Source organism: Lottia gigantea (assembly GCF_000327385.1).
Source record: "Lottia gigantea unplaced genomic scaffold LOTGIsca_2, whole genome shotgun sequence".
Lineage (NCBI taxonomy): Eukaryota > Metazoa > Mollusca > Gastropoda > Lottiidae > Lottia > Lottia gigantea.
Window position 1 is genome coordinate 5,384,860 of NW_008708400.1, and position 26,030 is coordinate 5,410,889.

The 26,030-nt window shown below is 32.7% G+C and overlaps 2 protein-coding genes across 2 annotated transcripts in view; both read right to left on the reverse strand.

Moving 5' to 3' along the window:
• Nucleotides 1-1,218: 1,218 nt before the first annotated feature.
• Nucleotides 1,219-22,428, reverse strand: LOTGIDRAFT_152975 (hypothetical protein; the record flags this gene model as incomplete). The annotated part of the gene is made up of 17 exons (XM_009053460.1): nucleotides 1,219-1,415; nucleotides 2,001-2,519; nucleotides 4,121-4,261; nucleotides 4,591-4,800; nucleotides 5,031-5,180; nucleotides 5,309-5,360; nucleotides 5,622-5,741; nucleotides 5,991-6,129; nucleotides 6,354-6,524; nucleotides 6,646-6,757; nucleotides 7,233-7,434; nucleotides 7,906-7,980; nucleotides 8,251-8,335; nucleotides 10,904-11,196; nucleotides 11,511-11,603; nucleotides 11,927-12,132; nucleotides 22,374-22,428. 17 exons carry the CDS (start codon nucleotides 22,426-22,428, stop codon nucleotides 1,219-1,221), a joined length of 2,820 nt encoding a protein of 939 aa, XP_009051708.1.
• A 3,197-nt stretch (nucleotides 22,429-25,625) lies between these two features.
• Nucleotides 25,626-26,030, reverse strand: part of LOTGIDRAFT_228404 (hypothetical protein) — a gene marked incomplete at its 5' end in the record, with an annotated part of 54,010 nt that continues 53,605 nt past the window's right edge. The window contains one exon of the mRNA XM_009053461.1: nucleotides 25,626-25,942. Within this exon, the coding sequence (XP_009051709.1) occupies nucleotides 25,850-25,942 (93 nt within the window). The 3' untranslated portion in view covers nucleotides 25,626-25,849. The remainder of the gene's footprint in view (nucleotides 25,943-26,030) is intronic.

The window sequence follows — 26,030 nt, forward strand, 5'->3', positions numbered from 1 at the left end:
TTATTTAGTAGGCCATATTGGCACGATGATATGCCAATATGCCCGTCTTTTACAATTACATCGACACCAAAGTGGAAAGCAAACTTAAATGTGACATTAGTGATTATTGTCCTTTGCATAGATTGGTCATAGTGCACTCAATAAATAAGTCAATTTCCACGCAGCGCAAAAAACAAAACAAAAAATGCACTGTTAACAATATTTTCAAATTTTATAAACAATAACGAATTCAAATATATGATACATTTGATAAAAAGGAGCTTTGATTTTGGCGTCAAAAGTGTTTAACTGTCTGACTAAGTCTCCGAAAGATATTTTAACGGTTGTAATTTATAACTCAATATCAATGTCAACAAGTAACTATCACAGACCAGATACGAGTCAGCAAGTTTCAAGCAATGTCTTATTATAAAGGCAATTTTAAGGAAATATTATCAGAAATATCAGGCACATGAATACATGCAGTGCAATACCAAAGAAATATCGGTACCTAAAACACTATAAAATAACATAGAACATTTGGAAACCCTGATACCCTCAAGACATATTTGGAAACCCTATTGACTTCTTAGATTTAAATATCAAATGAAACACGAGAAACCTTGTAATAATTAAAGATAGTTTTGCGTAAAATAAATAACATAACATAGTTCAAAATGAATCAAACACATTTGAAAATAAATTAAAACCTTTTCAACAAACATGCATTAAAATACTAAAACAACCTATTTGGAATGTTAAATTGTGAGGTGGGATAATGTACATCATTGACTTAGATACAAGACAAATATTTGAAATATTTCTATTTAATTTGGGGTAGCCATGCTGGAAATATGAATTTATGAAAGCGGTTAACACCATTACAATATATCTAATTATATAGAGAATATTTGAGAACTGAAGAATTTTACTTCAGAATAGCGATACGTATCACTAAAATTCAGATCTATCAGCTAAAAGTATACTTAAACGACCACCTTCTTTAACAAAATAATCATATCGTCTGCAATTTCACATAAATGATGGCATGGAAAATATAGACTCGACTCGACTCGACTCGATAGGAACCGCCCTGTTCCATTGCACTAATCAACCATCCTCTCTTAGTGAATTTCTGATAACGAGTCATAGTTCTGTTTCTGACTCCATACACCGGTTTTATACTGATAAAAATGGCACATTGTGGCGTACATTGAACACATATGAACTTTAAACTAATTAAAATGTTACATATAAAACTGAACACATTAAAAGAACTAACATTGTCCAGGATAAAGTTAGAACTGGGGAATTATTGTCTGAAACGAAGTAATTCTTGCAGCTCTCACAACATTCGCTGGTTAAGTTAGCACAAGATTGACCAAGATTGATTCTTCTCATGCAGTTTTCTGGACTTTTATCTCCATATTCACAAGCTGAAATTACAAAACAATTTGTTTCAGAAATTTTAAATAAAGAACGTTTTCAACAGCACCTAACAATATCTGCCAAATATAGCACTGGTCACCTATAAATGTGATGTTAGACAGGGGACACTTGCCAGAAACACCATGACCTTACTATCCTAAGTTCATATTGTTCCGTTTTCAAAAGTCTGCCTGATCTATGTGTTCCTTTATGGACCTTTTTTTCAAATAAGGGTTTGTAGGTAGGGGAGAGAAAGGAGGTTTGGTGGTGTATTAATAAGCATGTATTCACAGTATCATTCATTTTGTAAGAAGAATTTCATTTTTTATCACATAATCACACGTAAACATGGTGTGGGTAGGCCTAATATATTTTAGGGGTATTAGTGACTTTGCGATTAAGTGATGGTGGTGCATGAACCACTAAGTGTCTACTTGTATGTGCAACGACAATTTGCTGTGAGGAAGTATTTATTGTAGGTGAGGTAGACACATAATTAGAATCCAGATACCATTATCTGATCTTTAACTGATATAAGTATCATAACCATGTCCAGAATACCAGTTTTTTTAAGACTGTCATAAGTCCTTTACCTTTAATCGATTTAGCCTTTTCAAGACATGATTGACAACAAAATTCTTGAATTGATGTATTATAACACGAATGGATGCCTTCCGATGCTATGAGTTCTCGACAAGAGTTCATTTGATCCTCCGAAATTGGTTTACATGGGCTATTTGTGGTGGGTGCTACAGTAGTAGATGTTGTAGGAGATGGAATCGTTTTAGTAGATGGAGTCGTAGTGGTAGCCGGAGCCGTGGTAGTGGTGGATGGAGTCGTAGTGGTCGTAGTGGTGGATGGAGTCGTAGTGGTCGTAGTGGTCGACGGAGTAGTTGAAGATGTTGGAGCAGTCGTGGATGATGTTGGTGATGGGGTTGTTGACGTTGTGGTAGACGAAGTTAAAGTTGTGGACGTAAAAGTTGGTCGGGTAGGGGGGGTACCATTATATTTACAAGTTTGGCAACATTTCTCGTCATAGTAGGATCCATTTGCCAATTGTGTGCCACACCATCCTTTATTGCAAGCGGTATTTGAATCTCCATATGGACAATCTGTAGGGTAATTAAACTTGGTGAAGATCAATTCAGTTTCCAAAATAGATTTGTTTGATTACTTTTGAAAAAATTCTTTTGCTTTAAAATTGTCTTTGGAATAAAAATTTACTTTCCAGTTTTCGGATTTGATAGAATTAACTCAATAGAAAAAAAAAACAACGGGGACTCTAAGGAGCATGCTAAGGTGAACATTGAAATTTAAAGCAAGAGATAGATAAAACGAACTAGGCGAAGGAGAAGAAGTGAACAGAAGCATATCAGATGACATCAGGTAGGAAAAGAATCTTCTAAAGGACCACAATATAAAGTGTAGGAGCAGGAGAATTATATCTGTGCATTCTGGAAGAACCACTAACGAACTCATATTTGCATCTTCAATAATATTGTTCACTTATTTCTTGTGAACTCATATACAGGCAGCATCCAGTGTTATTACACATTGTAACTTGATATAGCAAAAAGCCGTTGAGTTAAACATGCTAGTGCATTTTAGTGGTTGTGTGCTGTAGCTTTAAGTGCATGGAAATGTTTATAATTATGTAACTGAAAGTGAAAAATACTATATTGTTACAGAGTATTGTGTTCATGTGTTAATATGTAGGGGCGTGTTCTGGTTGAAAATTAGGCCGGTTTCCCGGACGGGCTTTGTGTTTGAATTAGCTAACCGTGGCACAAAAATAAATTTGAGTCGTTCGAGAAACCTTCTAGCCTATGCCTCAGATGCGTTCAAAGAATATGCAGTTCTACGCAATGAAATCGCACCTATTTTGAGGTTAATCGGAAAAAAATCACCCAATTTCCCCTAAAGGTGCCGGTATATACAGAAAGAATATTTGATGACAGATATGTTTGAATATGTATATATAATATATAAGTGCATAACAGTAGCAGTGAATTTGAAGCTTTTAGATTTTAGATTTTTAGATAACAATTTCATTCCAAAACTATACCTGTTGACTGAAAATTGGGGATAAAAAAGTCAAAGTAAGGTGATGTTTTGTTTGGTAGAGTGTTCTATAGAACATAACACATCTAAGGAAGGGGAGTGAAGAATACAAACCTGACATTTTGAATACAGTGAACAGTGGGAACTATATATTCTATCACAAACAGTGCGATTTTAATTATTTTACTATATATTTATTCTACTCTACTGGTACTAAGGGATTAAGCATTACTTGGGAGATTGAAAAGATGTTTGTGTAAAGCAAGCAACAACTTATTTAAAGGCCAAAATAAGTCCAATGAAAATACAGAACTGGATCTTCAGTGGTAGTTGCTCCATTCGTTATCCATGATCTGACACAAATCTTTTGCATGACGATTTCTAAACCATGATATTTTTCAACCAATCAAAAAGTTTACTTATCAGATTTAAAAGCAGTAATCGTAAAAAGACATAACAAACCATCATCAGATGACGGATATCGTTTTCATCTCAAGCAAAATGTGGATTTTTGATCAAATTTGTTCAAGGTAAGGGTGAACCTTGTCCAGATTGAAATATAGGACCGAAAACTTAAAATGTAATGGGTATGTTGCGTTCAAACAAACATCTTTTGAGAAGGAAAGGTGGGTCAGTCCAGATGGTTACTTACAAGGGTTGTTGGTTTTGACTAGTTGACAAGATCGACAGCATGATGTTGATATGAAGGAATGGTAACATAATTCCGGACTAACTGGAACCAACTCTTGACACGTGGAATCACCAACTACATTATTTGATACATCTACACAGGCTGAAAATAGAATGGTTCGATCTGAAGCTAGATTTCATCAGAATACTGACACCTTGCATGAATCACGAATGCCACAGTGTCCAGTATGTTTTAATTTGTACTCACCACCACTTACATATTGCCAGGGGAGCTATTGTGTAAAACTTTAAACAGACAATAAGGGGTGCCTACCGCTCGATCTAGCAGGTTCGGCCATACATCAAATTGTACGGGCGCCAAATATATAATATTTTGGAAACTCATTTCTTGTGTGAAGGAAAATCTATCATTTCAACTGTCTAAACCAACGAGAATACACTTAAAAAGGAAAAGAAAGAACGAGAACTTACTTGCAGGCGGTTGAGTTTGACTAGTAGTAGGTTGAGGTGGTTGTGTACGGGGTGGTAAGGTCTGTCGTGTGGTCGTTTTAATACCGCCTGGTACTTCTATTCTATAATTACAGGTACCACAACATGTAGCACTGTAATTACCTCCCCTTGTATCTCTCCGACCACAACCAAGTCTGTTACAGCCATAACCTTTATCACCATATTCACAACCTAAATGGAACGATTCAATGACATGAAAATAGAAATATCAACTACATTACCCCAGACCATCATAATTTATTTTTTACTGATAGAGTGATTTTTAAATCTAAATTCGCTAGAGTCATTTCTAATGGTTGCAAACGTGAAATATATTGTATTTGTATTATGGACCGAGCTGGTAAGAGTCCAACATTACAGACTAATGTGGCTGTTTCATCATCAAAATGTTTACAACTTACCGTAAACTCCAATATAATGTTTTGAACAAGTTTGACAGCATCTCCCTTTAACTAATTCTTGATAACAATAGGCTGGGTAACCACTAACGAATTGCTCGCAAGTTGATCCATTGAAGGCTGTTCCAACCACATTACCAAATGGACACGTTTCTGAAAGGCCAGAAATAATTCAAACCATAAACAAGAGCAGTTTGTGTTGATATGTCATGGACGGAAATAAATTTGTCTTTGCTAGACAATAAAAGCACTTGTGAAATCAAATTATAGAGAAAACTTACCGTCTAAATCTGGTGCTCTGAAATCAGCTTTACATTCTCCGTCTATACACCACTGGAATAGAAGATATTAAAATCATAATAGACCAGAAACTATTTTTCTAAGTTCCAAAGAAGGGAAATCGCTTTTTTCGGGGAAGCTGACATCGAAATTTAAGAATATCATTCACCAAGATTCTTTAAATGTGAAAGATTCAATCTTATCTCCTACGTGTGGCAGAGACTTAATTTTCTATGATTAATATTTTTTTTTCAAATGGAACATATGATATTCATGAAAGCCTTAATGGTCTACAATTTGGAATTGAATACCTACCTTGTTATTACCGCACGATAACCCTCTTGGAGCGACCTGTTTGTAGCAGGAACCATCAGAATAGGGATCCAAACAGAACAATGATGTACAAATGTCATCGAGTTTACCGAATTCTACTCCCTGGAAAATTAAAAAATCGTTAAAGCTTGAAAATCGGACCATAATGTTTGAGGAACATCTTTTAGAGCACAGTTCAAGGTATTTCAGAGATGCTTCAAATGCTGATCCTGAAGTTAAACTATAAAACATTTCACTGATTATATACATTTTGGCAAAACTGCGTAAATGCAAATGATCCAGGAGACAGCTAACGTGAAATATGGATATTTGTTTATGATATATAAATTTATACAGATTTTGGAAACTAACCTTGCACATTCTAGACGCTGGACCATAAATCTGTTGACAGATCTGATCTGGAGTATGGAGTTGTCCTGGTAATGTTTTACTCACTTCCGGTATGTTGCTGCTCTTGCTGATAGAGTTGTATAAACATTGTCTACCACGGCTGAAACATAATGTAAAGTGTGTGAAAAAAGGAAAGTAATGAATTGGAGTGTTAATTGGTCGGCCTTCGTCGCAGTGTACAAAAGAAGAAGACATCTTTGGTATTATGGATATGGTCGTCCAACGTAGATGATTTAGCTAGTTAGTTATATTTTAACGAATAGGTTATTCATTAAAACTTACCATCAGTCTGACATTGGCTTATGAGATAATATGATAACTTACCTAGTCCTGGCAACCCGAGCTAAACGATCTCTAAAGTATTCAATAGAGCAGGATGAAAATTTCCATGGGTTTGTTTTGGTTTGAGGTGTTGATCTGTAACTTCCGGCTGTCATAATATATCTGTCAGAATCACTACACATTATACTCATACCATCATGTTTGGCTCCAAGACTGTAAGCAGAAAAGATCAAATATATTAACCATGGACGTGTATAGAGCACCAGGAGTTACTTCCCTTTTACCATATTACGTTCAATCATTAAATTGAGAACTAATGTAGTATAACACCTACCTGTGACCCAGTTCGTGAGCAGCTGTTTCAGTACACTGATACCCTCCTTCATCTTCTACTACTGATGTAGCTTGTCCCCTTGTATCACAGATTGCTCCAATAAATGCCAAACCTACAAACAAGGTATTAATGGTATTTTATAAATTTCTAATATAAGTCATAAAACTTTGAATTGATTTAAAATATGTCAATTCAGTCTCAAAAATTTCAAAATTCCAAACGTTCACCTCAAAATTGGACTCATACACACTTATTGTATAATTTTAAGTCAAAGGCGCACTCTTCTTTCATTTCTTTTATTTTCTTGTTCAATTTACAAATTTGTATTTTGTGTATCAAGTTATCAGCGGTGTTCGTTAACCTACATCGTAAATTCTTAAAATTGCGTCTAAAAAAATGATAGAAATTCGTTTAAATAATCAGTTTGAAAACCGAGTACAAAGATTATATATCATTCCAATGGAATTCATTACAAGACACATTGTTAGAGACATCCAACACTAATCTCACTTGATCTTAAACACTGTTAAAGTAATCCGAAACCAATGATTAAGGGGATTAGGGAGCCATTAGTAATATAAACTTACCAGCAGTAGAGTTAGATCGAATACCACCAGTTTCAGAATACAAATTATACCGTGTTAATAACATCATGTGATCATATTGAGGTAGGCTGTCAGCTGAACCAACCCAATCTTTAAATGATTCTAACACTATATCAGAATCAACTTCATCACGAGGAACCTGGGTTTGTCTCACGTTCTCTGTCCAACTGGCTGTACCCGGGGTCTGAAAAAAAAAGGTCATAACATGTCCCAAATTTGACAAAAGCTTTGACGCATACGGGGATAAAATCCAACAGCTCCCGTTCTCATGGAATGCATTTATATTCCGATTGTTGCCTTTGAGATTTGGATGTGGAATATCAATTCACGTTTCCGGAGAGCTGTTCAAGATGGTATAGCTATTCTGGAATGGGAATGTCAAAAATAAAATGTCATTTCGTTACATCTTGAGTAATTATTGCCATTGTATTGAAAACACAGTGATGCTTCTTAAATTCTTCAAGGAAACAGTTCTAGTTAGGGAAATTGTACATCAATCAGTAATTGAATACCAACATCAATGTATAACATGACCACATGGTACACCAATATCTTAGGATTCAGAGAAGCTGTGATATTTGTACGAAACCTATAATGTTATAATATATTTATAATCTAAATTTGAAACTACCACCAATATAATAAGTAAACATACCTCTGCTATAATCAAACTAGATAATCGAACATTTATGGCAAAATCAGCTTCTATACTCTTATATCTTAAATTCATCTGGAAAAAATAATACATCGTTTAGTAGACCTAACTAAGTGAACAATTCCATTAGACTGCATAATACGCCGTCCATTAATGTGTTACAGAAGTGGTTCTTTAATTATTGTTAGTCATTGGCTCCGTAAGCTTTATATACTTTTTCAGATAGAACCAGAGTGACATCTAAACATCTCAATGCCATTCCACAGCTCCTTCCATATAAATGGTAAAAGTTAAGTAATTTGTAAAGGTCAATCTACAGAAGACAGAACAGGTTTTGCTACTTACTCCATTGGCCACAATGGCATAATATAATCTGATGTTATTCAAAGCATCCCTCTTTCTATCAACACTTTTACTTTTGAGATACCAACTGAAAAGATACAATCATTTGCTGAAGTTTGTAAAATAACTTAAACTAAAATAACTTGTATTGATTGGCTGGTAGATGACAAGTTAATGCCAGCTTTCAGCTTACTGATATCGCAGACGAGGTAGTTAGTAGTCATGGTAGGTGATAGTCCTGGTTTTGGGTAGAAGGATCAGGATCATTTAGATGGTTCGGAACTGTTGGTTGGCTAGATAACGAATTAGAATGTATTCTCACTACTAATGATAAGTAGCCACCAATTATGACTGAAGAATTGTTCATGGTATTTGGAAAAACGTCATATTATGCTAAATCCTTAGAGCATAATATTAACAGGGCAAATTATATGGAACGGAGGTATGCAAACAAACTTCTCACTTAATCTCATTTTCAGTACTATGTATTGACGGAGATCCTTTTTGAGGTTTGAATTAGATAAAAAAAAAATGTATCGCAAGTTAAATTCGCTTACTGGTCGCAATTCAAATTTCACAAGTATTGTGTAATCAAATTAAAATGATTGATGATCAAGTGGGCCGTTATTGGTGTACTTCTGGTGTATATGGTGATATTTACACAGTTATAACGAGGTCAAATGACATTTCACCAATATTTCATATAATATTATCCAGGTGAATCAACTGCTAATTACATCTACAGGCTACTCATTAATTAGTTGATTTACTAATTACCTCGGGATATAGTCTATTTTACAAACTAGCCGACAACTTTCACCTAATTCAATCGCATATTTAGTTATTTTGATGCTAAATTTATAAATCCTTACAAAATGCCCGATTTTTAAGAAAATTTAATCTAATGCCAGATGTGTCAATCAAGCTTTAATTTTAATGTTTTTATATTTGTATCTTCAAGAGATGCACTGGTTTCAGTTTTAGAACCACATTTCATAAGAAATCCGAATCACTTTAAAGTGTAACTTGTAAGTGCTAAAAAAATTCCATAAAAATGAATATAAAGATATTGTTATTTAAATATCCATCTTCATAAAACCTGAGATACCAGTATTTACGTGAGAAACGGGAGAATAAAGTAGGAAGATACAGCTAAGGTCCTGTATTGCAAAAAATCGTTAAAAATTCACAATGAATAATGTCAATATATAGAAACAGTGTCAAGTGTAAGAATGTGAGATTCAGACTGTGGTGGGACACGTTTTGAGACAAGTCAGCAAACATAAAACCACTGTCCTATTTCAATTTTACCTTCCTTTTCTATTCTATGCAAAAACACAACTATACGGTTTTATTCCTAGCAGTGAAACAATTCAACTACACTGGATCAAAGTGTTCAGAACAACTATTGGCGACTTAGATTCATCGGAGCTCATATCAAGAAATTAACTGCGAACAATTCGATGGTTGCTGTCGTCACTATTTTTTTGTCGATCGTGCTCTACAGTCGACTAAATCTGCATTCGAAAAGATTTTGCCAATAGCTATAATATAGCTATAGCAGATGTCGAAATTACAAATGCTCTGTCAATCGCAGGTTCAACATGATATTAATAAAGGGTTATAAACACTCTTTAATTATTTCTGAGACGATTTTTTCGTCCATGCTTTTGAAAAAGATAGTAGTAGGTGCATGTACTTTGAATTCAAATAAAATCTTCACTAATGTCAAGAATCAAAAGTTAAAAATTGTCCTCCTTGTAATATAAAAGATGTTCATGTAAGTTAATATTTCTTGTTACCGAATAATTATACTTCTAAGGATGAAGTTCAAATGTCTACAATCTTTTGAGTGATACTCAAGTAAGGTGAAGTGAATTAATCTTTGACGAGCAAAGGTTTGCGGTGGTTGGAGTTGGCCAGGAGCGTCGATCAAGGCTGATATAACAATTAGTGCTCTATTTTATTTTATTGGGATTTCATTTTATGAAATTTATAACTGAGAATATGAAAATGGAGTTTTACATCCTACAGTTCAACATATTGTTCTCTATTCATATATATTCCATAATATTGTCTTGTGTTTTGTTATCTATTCATAGGAGTTGAGAAGAATCCTAGCAAGTGAGAATACATGTGTATCCTGGTTTATATCTTCAATGAGTCAGGGCTGTAAGAAAGTTTTGACTATTTTCTTATTAGTACTGCTTCAGTTAATCTTTGATAAACAACAACAAGTAAAAGTAATATATGAAATAATAACTTATACCAATCAATATCTGAAGATTGATTAAGGAAATAAGTCTAATGTACCCAATTCATGATAACACGAGCAGGCCTATTGATAAGGAACATTTCTGCAAGGAAAATATAAAACATGAATGTTGAATAGAGCATTCAAATATGAGTTAATTTACGAGAATATGAAAGGAAAATCTTTTGCAGGAAACGGGCAATCTATTTTATAATGACACAAAATATGATCATCATGATCATCACGATCATCACTCATAGGTTCAAAATCTTTAGCCTCCATCATTCAGTTTATTTAAAAAGGGCGGTAAAGAAGGCAATAAAAAGGTTAGGTGGAATAAATGTATATGAATTATTTAAGGAGAAGTGAAAATGATATTGTGAAAACAATTATTAAACTTACAAACTATAAATTGAGTAATCTATCACCATGACAACATCTATATTATACGTAGTTGTAGCTCTTTTAAATCTAGGAGCAGATACAGCAAGGGGGAGATAACCCTTTCTAAAAGGATCGACTTCTTTCCGAGTCACCATATAATCTGAAGCTTCTTTAAAATCATGATGGAGTTGAGGTAGATCTTTCTGTTTATGTAAAATGTATTCTTCGTCTGCTGAATCATTGGCTTGTCGACGATGTCGATGTGATTTGGTAATAATATATTCTTTACCGTCAAAGGTTATTGAACCTTCCTGCAAAATTGATTTGTATGAATATATAAAGCCATTGGCATCTTGTAGAATTATTTGTACTTGCAGGTAACTTTAATGTTATTAATATTATTATTACATCATTATTAATTCAAGATTAATTCATATTACCCCGTTTTAAAAAAAAAGATCACTTCTATGTAAAGTATAAGGGGAATCATAAATTATCTTGTCTAAAAGGATACAAAGTACCTTTACAGTACTGCGTGCAGACCCAGTTATGGTATCGGGTCAACTTTAACACCGAAATTTACCTATATCTGATCTTGATTTGTACAAGACTAAAATATACTTACTAATGTTAAAGAAGATACACCATCGTTTAATATTGAACACTTTAATACTAATGCTATATTTTTCTCTGTATTTTGATATGCTGTATTATTTGACTGAAAAAGTACAATACATAGACCATAGGATATCATTAACTATTTGACCTGAAAATAATGTCGAACAGACAAACCCAGTTGCCTATATTTAACTTTGGGTTCGTTAGATCTGTAAAAAAAAAACATCAATTATAGGGAAAAAAACAGGAGAAAGTTAGCTCCATCAACTGATATAGCAACGTTTTAGCTGATTAAAATTCATTTAGTACTACTTATGGAATCTACACATAAGACCCTACAACATCAAAGGGTACATAGTAAATATACAAGCATGGTAGTACGTCAAGGTATTAATAAATTATAGATATCAACAGGTAATATACCTCAGAAGTTTGGGACTGTTCAGGAACAACAACTGGTTGACCACTAGGGGAAGACTGGAGGGTAAACATAGGTACATCTGTACCAACATCGGAGTTTTTCTGCAAATCACAGTCTATATGTTGATCTTCTATATGTATTTGTATAGGTAATATATCTGGTAGGCGACAATTGTAAATCTGTTGGTTGATATGGATATGTGCTGTTTCTAGAAAGACAAAGAAGGAATTTACATGAAATTGGGTTTTACGTTCTACTTTTCTGATCAAGCTTGTGCAAATTTGCATGTTAGGCTAGTTTGCAATGGTAGAAATACTAGCCACAGTACCTACATGAAGCCTCGGCTGATTATCCCAGTCGAAAGCCCAGATTGTAAGTAGCCTAGTTAGAGTCAGGATCATCAAGAGTGAAATCTTTGGACCATTAACCATCTTGTTGGGTTTTGCAATGTATCAGACTAGAGAGGAAAAACTCTGCTGTAATAGGATCCAGGGAGTGCTTAAAAACCAAAACTTAAAGAGGTTTTTATCCCGGATACACATAGAATATTTAGAAACCCACTTTACGATCTCTTTAATAGTAGGCAACAGGGAATAAATGAATCAATAATGAAATACACATCTGTTTGAAATGAATGGCTGTGAGCAAGATATTTATTGGTCAAAGTAAATTAATGTATAAATGTATTAATGTATAAATGTATTAATGTATAAATGTATTAATGTATAAATGTATTAATGTATTAATGTATAAATGTATAAATGTATAAATGTATTAATGTATAAATGTATTAATGTATAAATGTATTAATGTATTAATGTATTAATGTATAAATGTATAAATGTATAAATGTATAAATGTATAAATGTATAAATGTATTAATGTATTAATGTATTAATGTATAAATGTATTAATGTATTAATGTATAAATGTATAAATGTATAAAAGAATAAATGTATAAATTAACAAATTATGTCATAAAAAAATAAATAAGTAAGTATGCATATTTTGAGCCTTAAAGAATAACAAATTTGGTCCAGAATAAACGATGAGTCATGTCAAGACTTTTGAAGAAATTCAAAGTGCAATGATATTGCACAAATAGTTTAAGTGTATGCGAATTTCGTGAGATGACTAAACCAAACACTAAAATAAGTGGATCAAATAAAGTAGTGACTCATTCGGTAGACCCTATATAGATATACAGTCATATGAATAAGGGTCAGTGATAATCTTTAACGGTTGTCAAAAATCCTTAAAAGCAGGATATAAGTGCTTAGTTTATTGAATGTATAGACAATGAACATAACAATCCTCTTATGCTTTTTAATAAATCGATTGAAAATCCACGAAAAGTCCCTTCAAATTAAGATATGACTTACATTTATAAATAACTTTACTCAAAGATCTTGAATAGGTACATCTTTATGTGTGCACATCAAAAGTTGTGCATCAATAGTAATTTACAATAGGCATATCCTGATTTGCAAATTCAATACCTAGCAACATACTGACAATCGTCATGATTATATTATAGGGTTTACATATACACTGTATATATCAGATTAATTGTTACAAGAAAAACATTAGTACCAATCATAAGTGACATGCAAATGCGCAAAAACGGTTCATATTTGATAGGATTTATGGTCATTTTTAACAACCGGTAAAGTTAACATGCATTGGTATTGATTTATTGTGATAGTAGCTTGATGAACTCGCTATTCCCTTGCATATATATAGCTCAGGTAGACATTGAGTAATTGCTCAACTACCATAGGGACTAGTTGAACCAAGTCTACAGGTGGGCCCCCACCCCCAGAAAAATTCTCAATTAAATTTGCTTTATTCATTCTACTAACGTTATATCATTGATATTGATTTTTAATCCAGATATTTCTGTTCTACATTAGGGCTGGTCAACTGATAAGGTACAATATCGAGTAACTTGAAAGCGAAGTACATATAGCTTTGTAATGTTGGGCGTTGACAAGTAGGCTACCTGACTTGCAGATCAGCATATAATAAAGACTGGAAAGAACTCCTCGAAGTATTAGAATCGTCAATGGTTGTTGATGTCAACCACAAAGGACAAATGTATCTTTGTATAACTGAATTATCGCCTCGTCTATACGTATGCAAGCAGCGACTTGGTGAATAAAAGTTACATTGATTTTTTTCAGAAATGATCTTCTGAATATCATAAAATTATTTTACTATTCTGTAATCTTATATCAATGTATTCTTTATCGAAATGTGGCTTACAAGGTTCATACAAGGCCGCCCTGAATTTAAATCCTTACTTTGGTAGAGAACTTTACTATGTTATTCCACAATTACTTGAAATAAGATAACCTAAATATTTCAAGACAAGAAACACAGAGAACTAGAACTGAAGATTAAGTGTTTGAATCTTGTCTTTAAGCCGGGCTGGTAGCTACAGGGTGGCACCCCCTCACCCCTAGCCCAACGGGAACATCGATCACCCCACCCCCCTCCCCCCCCTGAAAAAATTCTGACAACCGACAACCGACAACTGACAACTGACAACAAAACACCATACGCCTTTCTGTGTGTTTAGTTCAGTTTTATGAGTCGTTCTCTTTTTGTACAGTGTTGACGTGAAAGTATTTTTTTAGCAATTAAGGTACAAGTACAAAGGTTTTTGAAAGTGCATTTACAAATCTTTGTAATAGGTTCTGCATATAGTTTACACTACAAGATTTGTATACTTGGGAAATCTTTATAAACATGAACATCTTGTCGAAGCTTTATAAATATAATGTTAAAAAGTTTCTACTGAACAAGCTGGACTTCTAAATACAACATATTTAAAATAGCTACATGTAATTTCCTTGAGAAAGTCATTATTTTCACCTGCCTGTGATATTATATAGTAGATTTCAGTTTGTATTCCACAGTAGGAGATATCTGAATTTCTTGAAGGAATTGAATCAAATAATACTGAAAATATAGTGACATCTTTTTATACACTACAAACACATAACTTTTAGTCTGAGTATCGATAGTGTTGATATTTTCTCATACATATAAGATAATTTACGCTTTAATACAGGAAAACTTAATAGTTTATACAGTTGAAGAAATTTTGCAATCAATAAAATTTTGTAAAACTGTTTAAGTAATATCTTAATGTAAAAAAGAAATAATAATAACACATGTAGAAAATGTACATAGATTATAAAGACCAAGATAGATAAGGAATAGTAATACGCTAATATATACACACAATTCAGTTGCTGAATGAGATTTATTGAAAATCAATAATTTTACAGGCTTTATTACATGTTTAGGATTGTAGTGATATTTCAGCTGTTACTTGTTAATGTAAAGTTTATCTCAGTTATAATGTTAAAGATATTAAGGTGTATTATGAAGAAACATGCTACATGATTAATCTTGTAAAAAAGGAGATTTTCTCTATTATATCAATTAATATTTATAATAATATATGTTCTATATTCCTTAAGTGAAGAACAACATGATATGTCAACAAGATTCGTGACCTGATTCCAAGGTACATTTCCTTTAACAAGCCCCTCCTAAGTTTCTCAGTGTTCTCTTATTTATTATTTCCGATACCCTATACGAATTATTGAATTAGTAGTATATTTCGTTTGACGAACCCATTCAGCGTCAGAGACACAACAAAAAGAATTTCCCATGTGATTTAAATCGTAGAATTAAAACACATTTCCTTTTACTAACCCCTTCTACGTTATGCTCTTGGCAGAGCAACAGAAAAATGTGTAAAAAGTCACCATGCATAATTCATAATTCTTCTGAATCACATGTTTCCAAAGTACATTTCCTTTAACTAACCCATTAGTAATGTGACAAATTGAAGTTAAAGTTAAAATATATGTCACACACATTATAAAACGTAAAAAGTAAATGACTAATGAAACAATAGGAAGGTTAAAAAGACATTGGGTGCGTCTAATCTCCATGAAGGATTTTTGAAAAAAAAACCCTGTCATCAAATAACGACATAAGTAGCCTCTCGAGTTTAAAGTTCATTGAATTGCATACCTATTCATATTTATTTATGATTTTCACGAAAATCTCCACTTCTCCTTCATAATTCAATTCCAGTGTCACAGTAACCTTCACAGACCAAGTAAATCCTTTATACATCATAAAAGCAAAATATATCACAATGAATGGCGTATGCTATGCATGATTTTTCTACAGATTTACAATAACCGAGGACGGATATGCCACTATCCAATTTGATAAAAGGTAAAGGTTTCCAAACCTGATATTTGTCATAACGGTATTATGTATAGCAATCCAATTCACAGAATGGCATCATTCTGGATACTACAGAAGGTCAAGCATGCCTAGCCTCGCTTGTAGGTTTTTATAGTGGAACTTAAATGAAGAAAGTCTTTAATAAACATTTCGAAAATTTACCGGGGTTGCAAATAAGACGTCGGATTTAATTTTGGAATGGTGCAAATCGATTCCATCAGAGCCCCGACACACATAAATTCTTTTTAGAAAACGTCGTAACAATTCCTTTAAGTATAATTATCAAACATGATTGTCAAATAATTTTTTTGTAGATGACATACATTTACGGATCACTGACCTCCAATGATGTAGGTTTTATGTCAAGAAGTTAAAATAGGAAATGAAACTAGGACCTAATTAGTTAAATACTCATCCTATAACATCATTGTATCATTAACATTGTTTTCCTCTACTATATATCACACTGATTGTAGGCGTGGAACATCTAATAGTTGACCACTAATCCTGCCAAAATTACTCATTGTACAGTGTAAAGCTAACACTTTTCCGGATGATTTAGCGTGATTTGTTGTAGAACAGATTTGTGGTCATACTGATTCATATACATGTATTATCAATTGTGGTTTACCACAACCAACATTATGAGCCATTCAGATGAACAGTACAAGGGGAGTGAAAATTTTGAGTACATTAAAACCACTGGGATGAGACTTGGACTTTGACATTGAATGATGTCTTATGAAAGTTTCATAGATGCCTAGGGAATGAGTGAGCTAAAAGATGTGAATCAAATAAAATGGATTAAAGAAGTCAAATGCGTCAACTTGTTTCCTAGTCTTATTATGATATATAAAATCTCTTAATATTGCGTTTCTTTTTTAATTAATTCAAGTTGACTAAGATCCAGCTGTTGAAATTTTGTTCCGTTTAAGAGTTACTTACTCACAATGTACCAACTGTTCAGATAACCCTTTATTGTACTAATGAGAGGACGATGAACACGGAAAAGACCATCTTATGAGAGTCGACATTAACAAAAACTTAAACGTACTTAAATTATCCATGTTCGAACATGGGAAATGAAAACAAAAAGATATTTCACCTCGCAGACATGTGTATTGTCTGCTGTATTTGACCTTAAAACGGTGACCCTAAAATGATGATCTTATACAACAGACATTTACCCTAGTTGGCGGGAAATCAAATCATACAAAAAAGAACCGAGTCACCTAATTTAGTTCATTTACCTGTCATATTAATGGACCTGAAAACAGGCCGAACTTGATTATTTCATATCTGGTTACATGTCATTAATTAAAATAGCACGGAACTGATGAAATTATGACCCAAGCTTACACGACTACACTAATAAAGACAAATATCTTGTCATTTTGAAAACATGATCAAAGGTTGGTGTTCAATCGTAATAATAACGTAGCATCAATCTGCTAAAAATATAATTTTAAGGTAGAAAAATAATTGCTCTGTCGTTAAAGCCGTATGGGTAATCAATCTTCTAAAAATGTATTTTGGATATTTCATTTCGTAATTATCTCTTCTGGTGGCTTTAATCAGAATTTCCTCACTTATGTAAACGCTGCAGTCGAATGTAAATGTTCCAAAAAGCACTTGAAAAGCAGGAAAATGAGAATATTAGAATAAGAAGACTACTCAAAGAAACCGAAAAACGATTATAGTAGAATATACTCATTGTCGACTTCTCGTTCGTGTTCAATAAATTCGTTAACTTTGCTCGAACCCCTAAAGCAAATAAAGGACAAATATTAAAAACAGTCGTTCTGATGAGATGACATGAGATGATTTCTAATGAATTTAACATTTTATAAAGAGGACATAAAATGAAATAAAGAGATATTATGTTCTGGGCAATGTCCATTAAATTGTAGAAATGGCTTTTGAACGATCAAAACAGAAAACATGTTTTCATCAAAAATATACAATCTGGTCGACATGATTGTACTTGTTATTTTTTTTTATCTTTAAAGCTTATCGTAATTCATGATATGCATGCCATGAAACACATAATTTGACAATCTCTTCATTATCCTCGATATGACAATTGCAGGTGAACCAGTCGTAAGATTTTCAGCCCGAAACTGTACCGAACGACGCATCAGATGTTTAACTTAATAATTCAAATTTACAAAGTACGGTGCAATATTAAAAACAAGGCCACTTTTACATCCTGGATGAGCAATCAAAACAAACAAACAAACAGGTACGTAATAAATTAGCATACGTTCTAATCACATGTATAAGTAGGAGAAAAGGGCATGTTAAGATATTCATGCAATTACTTATCAAAGACAAGGTTAAAAACCATCTGCTCAAGATCATGAAATATCATCTCCACCAAAATATGGAAAAACTGAAAACTTATAAATGGATTTTTACCATGTAGGTAGAAATGGGCGTTGATTTAGATAACATTACGGTTCATAAGGGATTCCCTCAAACAGAGATATAATTGACATTTGAAGTGATGTAAGGTTTCTTCCATCTTTGTCGGCGTCTGTATCCTTGAGGTACAAATCAACCGTAGATACAATCTAAACTGACTTCACCCTGTGTACAATCTTGATAGATCCAACCGGAGTCCTAATCAGGTAGATTCTAGCTAGTCACTAAAGAGATTGCATGGATAAGGTTTTTCTTAAATCAGAGGTAAAATCTTCATCAATATATACGTCAAACAAGACAGATTTTCACTTATTTTGAATTATTATTGATTGTTTATCTTTGAAATGGCCTAAGGCGTGTGGTTTTCGATATTAAAAAACATGAATATAATGCACATTATGACACTTTTCAGGAAATGCATTCTGATCAAGGAGTATAGATTTAATCCATACTCCAAGATCCTGACGAACCCACCCAGTAACTTTTCCCTTGTCTTTTTGATTTTAGAGAATGCGCTGTGAATGCATTTGGCTATAGAAAACAGAATATGGCTCTGTACAAACTAGATTAGTAGAAAGTAGAATAGAAAGTCTCTTTAAATCTATGACACAAGTAGATTTCCGATGTCATTATGTATTATGTATTTGCTACACCTTTGTTTAGGCAAGATTTGAATAATTAAAATGTTTCCACACGTCCTTATTAGATTGTGTTTTAATAATGCAAAACCGACTCTCTACAACATCGTAATAGTTCTGCACAAACAGATCAGTTTTCCTACTTGAGATGGTTCCATAAAAAAAATTCATGCTAACATAGAACGGTATCTTTCTGTGTTTAATGTTTACCTTTGAATAATAAAAATGGATAGGTTGTGTATTAATAATTAACTTAAACACGTTGCATGTCTTATATATATATATATCTCTTAAGTAAAAACGCAACCCTTCGGGCAATCGTTGTGCATCATATTTGATATATCATTCAATGTTGCTTAGGATATTATAATATCCTTTCGCTATCAGATCAGAATTTACTGCAGGGTTTAAAAGAGCCCAAGGCACGTTCGAAAGGAACCAAAGGAGAAAGATAGTGTTTCAAATTGGTTTGTTATTCATGTAACTTCAGATGAACTACACAGTTGAATCAAACCTATTAGCCTGATGAAAGCTCCACACCTTGCCGAGTATTTGTGAGATTTTACATTCAACTAAAACAATGTGTCGTATTCGCGACTAATTATAGAAGAAGAAAAAAATATAGTTTTTAAGTTTGACTAGAAAAGTTCAAACAAAAGATTTGAAAATAGATATTTACATCGGACTCAGGTGTGTCATTGTCGTAAAATATAACGAAAAGTCGTGTACAACTAGCAAGCAAATTGTGATGAAACACTGGCAGTATTCTACGCTTAGGTTGAACAAATACTAATAGTTTCAAAAATTAAGAAGATTTATGTAAAGTTTTGTAAGTATGAATGCAACTATTTGCGATAAGACGCGGGCCGTGCGTCGTGTGAAAGTTTTCCAGAACAGTAGTACCAACTCACTTTTCTATTTTGTACGCTTTCTGAATCCAATCAATAGTTATTCGTATGAATTCAAATTTCGTCAAGGAAATAAACTCTTCAAAAATCCGCCAAGTGTATAAGGTTTTGATATTATGCATAATACATAACATATAGGCATATAATGCAGTATTCCTTGATATATATCGAACAAAAAATTGAATGAATTGCCAAGAAATCGGCCTATATTATACTGAAATGTCTTTATACTAAATATTGCTTAGTAATATCAATCAATAGGATATATGATTGAATGATTGGTAAGTATTGATCTCGAGACATTTCTATAATGCAATATGTTATTTTTTATATCGACTGAATAGGGTATATTAGCCTATGTACTGTGAATTCAGATAAATAATAAACTAAAACGTTATATTGATTGGAAATGTAACCATCTTTAGACCACCTAAGTATTTTAGGGCAATTTTGAAGATAAATCTGCATTTCCATAGCAAATCTGGCATGATTTCAGTATTATGTTATCATATTTCAAGATTTATGATTTATGTAAAAGTAAAACAGGTTAACATGTCTGTAACAGCTATTAAAACCTGGTCTATAAAGCCTGCATATTGACTACAATGGCCATACCTTAGCAGCACGTATCATAATTCTCATTAAGCATATATAATTTTACCTTATATATTATTGTACAGTAGCCTATCTTTTTCACTTTCATGTTAAAAAAACCCATTTCTTTTAAGAATTTGCTGTTATCTATTCGTCCTTCTTTTTTGAATGTAATCAGAATTTGATAAAATGTGGGTTTTTTGTATTATCATAGAAATAAAGCAATTGCAATTTGATCCAAAATACACAAGTAATCAAATCCGGGGTTATATTTGGATAGAACACATCTTTGTGAGCGAATAAATCCTCACAAGGACAAGCCTATTATAAAAGTATGAATTTTGTCGTCTTAAATTTGGGTTTTTGATAAAAATGATTGATTTACTGTATGTTTTAAAAAAATTTGATCTGTTAGTTAAAATTGCTATGTTACACGCTATATCGACAGCAATTGGTATACATGAATGTACATTGTTTATCACAAGAGTGCCTACAGTGCCTCAACTGGCCTATCTTTCCCGCTTAAAGTGGTGTATATGCCAACAATATATTTTTTTAAACCTCTTTTATTAAAGTTTATGAAGTTATTATGTACAAGTTTTATCCACTTAGGGTAATTTCCTAAGGCGTTGATAATATGATTATCTAAGCATAGATAAAATCTGGTTTATCTGTAATATTGTTATTTGGTTTAGGTGCTGAGAGGGCAATATACCTCGATCACTTTTACACACCCAAATGAAATTTTCATTATTTATCTATCAAAGATAAAATTTTCTATATAAGCTTGAAATAAGGGCAATCTTCTGATATTCGATGATTTAGAACGGTTATAATACAGCTTTGTTATACCTTTAAAACTCTTAATTGAAATTAGATTGACTTTACTGAGTGATATACCTTAGTATAACTTCGCGATTTACTACGATTTTGTTTCCTTACGCAAGAAAATTTAAAAAAAAAAAAAATCACATTCATACTTTCTTGAAAGCGTTATGGATTATTGAAAGATAAATCAAATGATATAAATACGATAAAATAAATATGATGATTAAAAGGATTGTAAAGAGATTTTTTAGAACTTTTTATTGGTAGAAGGGACACCGATAGCATCTATTTGCACCATTTCAATTTTCAATTTCAATAAGACGTCTGTGGTTCTTGCAATTCCACAAAAACTAAGCGTTTTATGTTATAGCTATCACAAAGGCCCTTAGATATTACTAGCAGCTTGTGTGATAGTGTTGTCATATACGTTTAATCATACCTATATTACAGGATCGACAGACATCTGACGGAAAAATGAATCAATGCATATTGAAGCCATAAATGGCCCCGCTACAGAACAATAAATCTTAACAATCTCTTTAAATCTAGGGACTTTCTATCGATAATATAAAAAGAAAAAAGTGTGTCATGATAACCAAATAACAGAACACCTGGTTAAATACAACGTTTTAATAATTTCAAGTTTTAAAACTGCCGAATGTACATTTAGTTACATTTACGTTAAAAGATTGAACGATACATGACAGCGTCTTTACATTTATAGAAGGTATGTCATTAGTAATTTAACGTTTTAGTCTAGAAAATAAAGAATGGAATCTTACCTGGAGTTAATGAGAATACTGTAGAAAAACATAACAAAAATATCACAGAATGCATTCTGTACTGTCTAGATTATACTTTGATACACAAGATTCGATGTTGACTGTCTGCTCTATAAAATCATAATATTGAAAATCATTATATCCTATTCCTTTTAATTCAAATAGCACTATTGTTGTCATATAGAACACAAAGCGTGAGTCCCGAGTTATTTTTAGCCACAACACGTCACCCCGTCCCCCTTCACGGATTTGAATCCGGAGAAGTCCCTTTTTAATTGTTCACTTTACTTATAAAACTCCACTGAACCAAAACCTCAATCGTTATGACGAATATGTCTATTCATAAAAAATTAACTTAGTGTTCAAGACTACAGGATTATATTTATTAACCAGTAGTAAGATCGTGACTACCTGTAATTAAGCGTGTACAGGTGACTTGCCGTGTGGATAGGAAATTGACGCATTCGATGAATAAGCAAATCGTGAAAATCATATGGATTCAAGCAGAAAGATCACAGCAAGATAATATATATTGAATAATGGGGGACTTGTGGATCGTCATGTCAAACTCTAGAGTACTGACAATAAATATTTATATCTGAAACATATACCGACCAGCTTTTGAAAATGTCTATGCTAAAACTAGAATTAAAATAGGCAGTCAGTTAACACTATATACAGTGAATGTACCAGTAGTGAAAACAACTCTTTAATTTCGGTAGAATTTTTGAAAGCAGATTAATAGTTGTCTTAGAGAGTGAGAACAAAGACGAAGGAAGATAAAATTCTTTTATAATAAGACTACATACAAATAGAATAGGCATTGCCAACTGCAGCTAGAATACCCTAAGTCTATTAGCCCCATTCCTTCGCCTAAAGGAGTAGGTGGCGATATTAACCCTCTCCCATAAATTCATGAACTTCACTATAGCCCATCTTGAATCAAACGTGAGAGAAGGAAACGAGTTGTATTTTATGAACAAATGAAGTCCAATATATCATTTATTCATTCTTTATACGAATTCTATACAGACTAAATGACTAGATATTGGAGACTATATTTACTGACGTCAAGTAAACAAACATTATGTCTGCCATTAAAGACTTTGTAGACTTTTAATGGCTTTTATACTTCAATTAACAATGATATAGCTACACTTCCACACAGGAGAATATTGACTGGGTAAAAGATTTTTTTGCTAAAATAATTAATGGATTAACCGATTACATATTGACGATTTCAAGATTCCATATAAGAGGCTGACAATGACCTGTTTATAAGTAATAACGCACATACATAAAACCTACAATATAACGTTAAAATGAAATATTGAACAGAGTTTTACATCTTACTCTTCAGCAACTAATTGGGCTACTGAAGACTTTTTGCTAGGGCAGTGGCATTAATCTACTCTTGTCGATTTATAACTGTCGATAGATCCTGAACGTATACAGCCTGTAACACACGGGGCCTTGGTCCCATCCGTATTATCTCGATCTATAACCGGATTGAATCCCCAAGTTAGCGAGTAAGCGTCTAACTCACTGAAGTGTTTCAAATGAGTTGTATATATGTATATGCATCGCCTTATTCTCAATATCAAGCTATCAGAACGTCTGTTAATACATGTAATAACCATAAATCACAAGACATAAATAATGTATATGACTGGCTGTATTCGCTTAGGTAAAATCCAATCAAGTCATTGCATTCCATGATACAAGAACAGTGGCTATGGTAGTCAAGGTATGTGACAAGGTTCATAGTACCTTGACCATAGTGAAGATTGTGCATCGTACGACAAAGATGCCCTATTATAGCATACGTCATGTAATGATATCTTATAACTGAGTCATAATAGCTCTGTTTATAGCTGAAGAAATAACCTTGCCAAATAGCTCTTGTTGTGTGGATCTAAAATCTGTAGAAGTCTTAATTTAGCTCTTAGTTTTCATAGCTTTTAATACAACTCTTGTAAAAGCCTGTGCCATCAGTCTATATCTGTCGTATGGATTTAAGAGCTCTTTACATAAATATACAACAGCTTTTTAGTTTAGTATACAACATGGACTTAGTTTTTGCAATAGTTTTGGACACATCACCAAGTTTTGGCTATATCAATTAGTAAATAATAATACAATTTAGTAAATAATAGATCTAGCTTTGCAATGGCTCTCTACATAGCTTATGCTCTAATTGAACTTACTATTGTAACAATATTATATTTGCAGTTTTATCTTTTAAACGGATATGCTGTTTTGACAAAATAGTAAAATTTAGCAAGTAGGTGTAACTTAGAACTCAAATATTTCATTTTAGATCTTAGATAATATTTTCGCAAGACAGTTTCATTACATGCACTTCAAGATGTATGAGCACGTGCAAAATTCAAATATTTTATTTACTGATATTTGCAATAAGGAGTTTCCGGGTCAAATTATAATAAAAACCATATACTTCATTTATTCCAATTTTTCTTAAATTTTGAATAGAAGAGAACATTTTCAAGTTTGGTAAATAAATCTTTATCTCTAAGATCCCATTGTTAAAAAAAGTGCACTGTAACAAACACTGAAAATCAAATATTGAACCTAACCAAATGATTCATTCGTTTTAATTTGATATGTATTCGCCTGTATTGACATTGAGGGACGTTTTATTATATCAGTGAAATAATGACCTTCTTTAAGTAATGATACCCATAAACCAAGACTACAGTTTACTTCAGCGATAGGAATCGTCAATTATGCATTTGGTCGCACTTGTCGACTTACGCATCCCATGCTGTGAGTTTACTCGTAATTGAACCTCCAGCTAAATAGCTCTATCTCGATGCTGCTGGATGCTTCCAAAATGGATTCACTAAATTTATATTGAGTCAAATAATTTGTCTTATGGTTGAATTGGACATCACTAAAAGGAACCGTAAACTGTTCTATATCACCACAATTACTGACAAATAATACGCTAAGGTCTGGTATATCTAAGACGCAGAATCAGACAGTGTCTTCCGTTAAGAAGTTATTTCACACTACAGAGTAAATCTGAAAAAATAAATCTGAAGACTATTTTCCGTCTGGTTTGTTTCACTTTCGGAAGATTTTTACCAGCTAGTGATACAATATACTTTTAATGCAGATATTTGTCATCTTAATATTGATTTAAGATAACACTTCCTTTTCATTTCAATATATTGGTGATAAAACGCCCTTGTTTACTTTAAGCCCTTCATATTAAGAAAAAATCTCAGCGAAACTCAACAAATTTAATATCATATTAACAATTACATAATAAACAAATTTACATATACAATAAATTAACAATTTAGATATATTTGTAAAATTTACATTTAGAATATAATTTTACATCATTTTGTTATTTCAAATTTACATAAGTAACGTCTTTTTGGTAAGTATCTTTAATGCATATATATAATAGTAATTATAAGAACATAGTCCGGGGTTCAGTTGGGTATCTAATCCGAGTAAAGAGGATTGGTGATGGAAGTTGAAGGATCATCAGCTTTAAAAGCTGGTGGTTCAAGTTGATGTATATCATCCATTTGGATCTGAAATTCACGAGAAAATTCAACTAAGTTCACAATGGAAATAAAAGCTACAATCAGTGAATATTATATAATGTTCAATATAAATGGA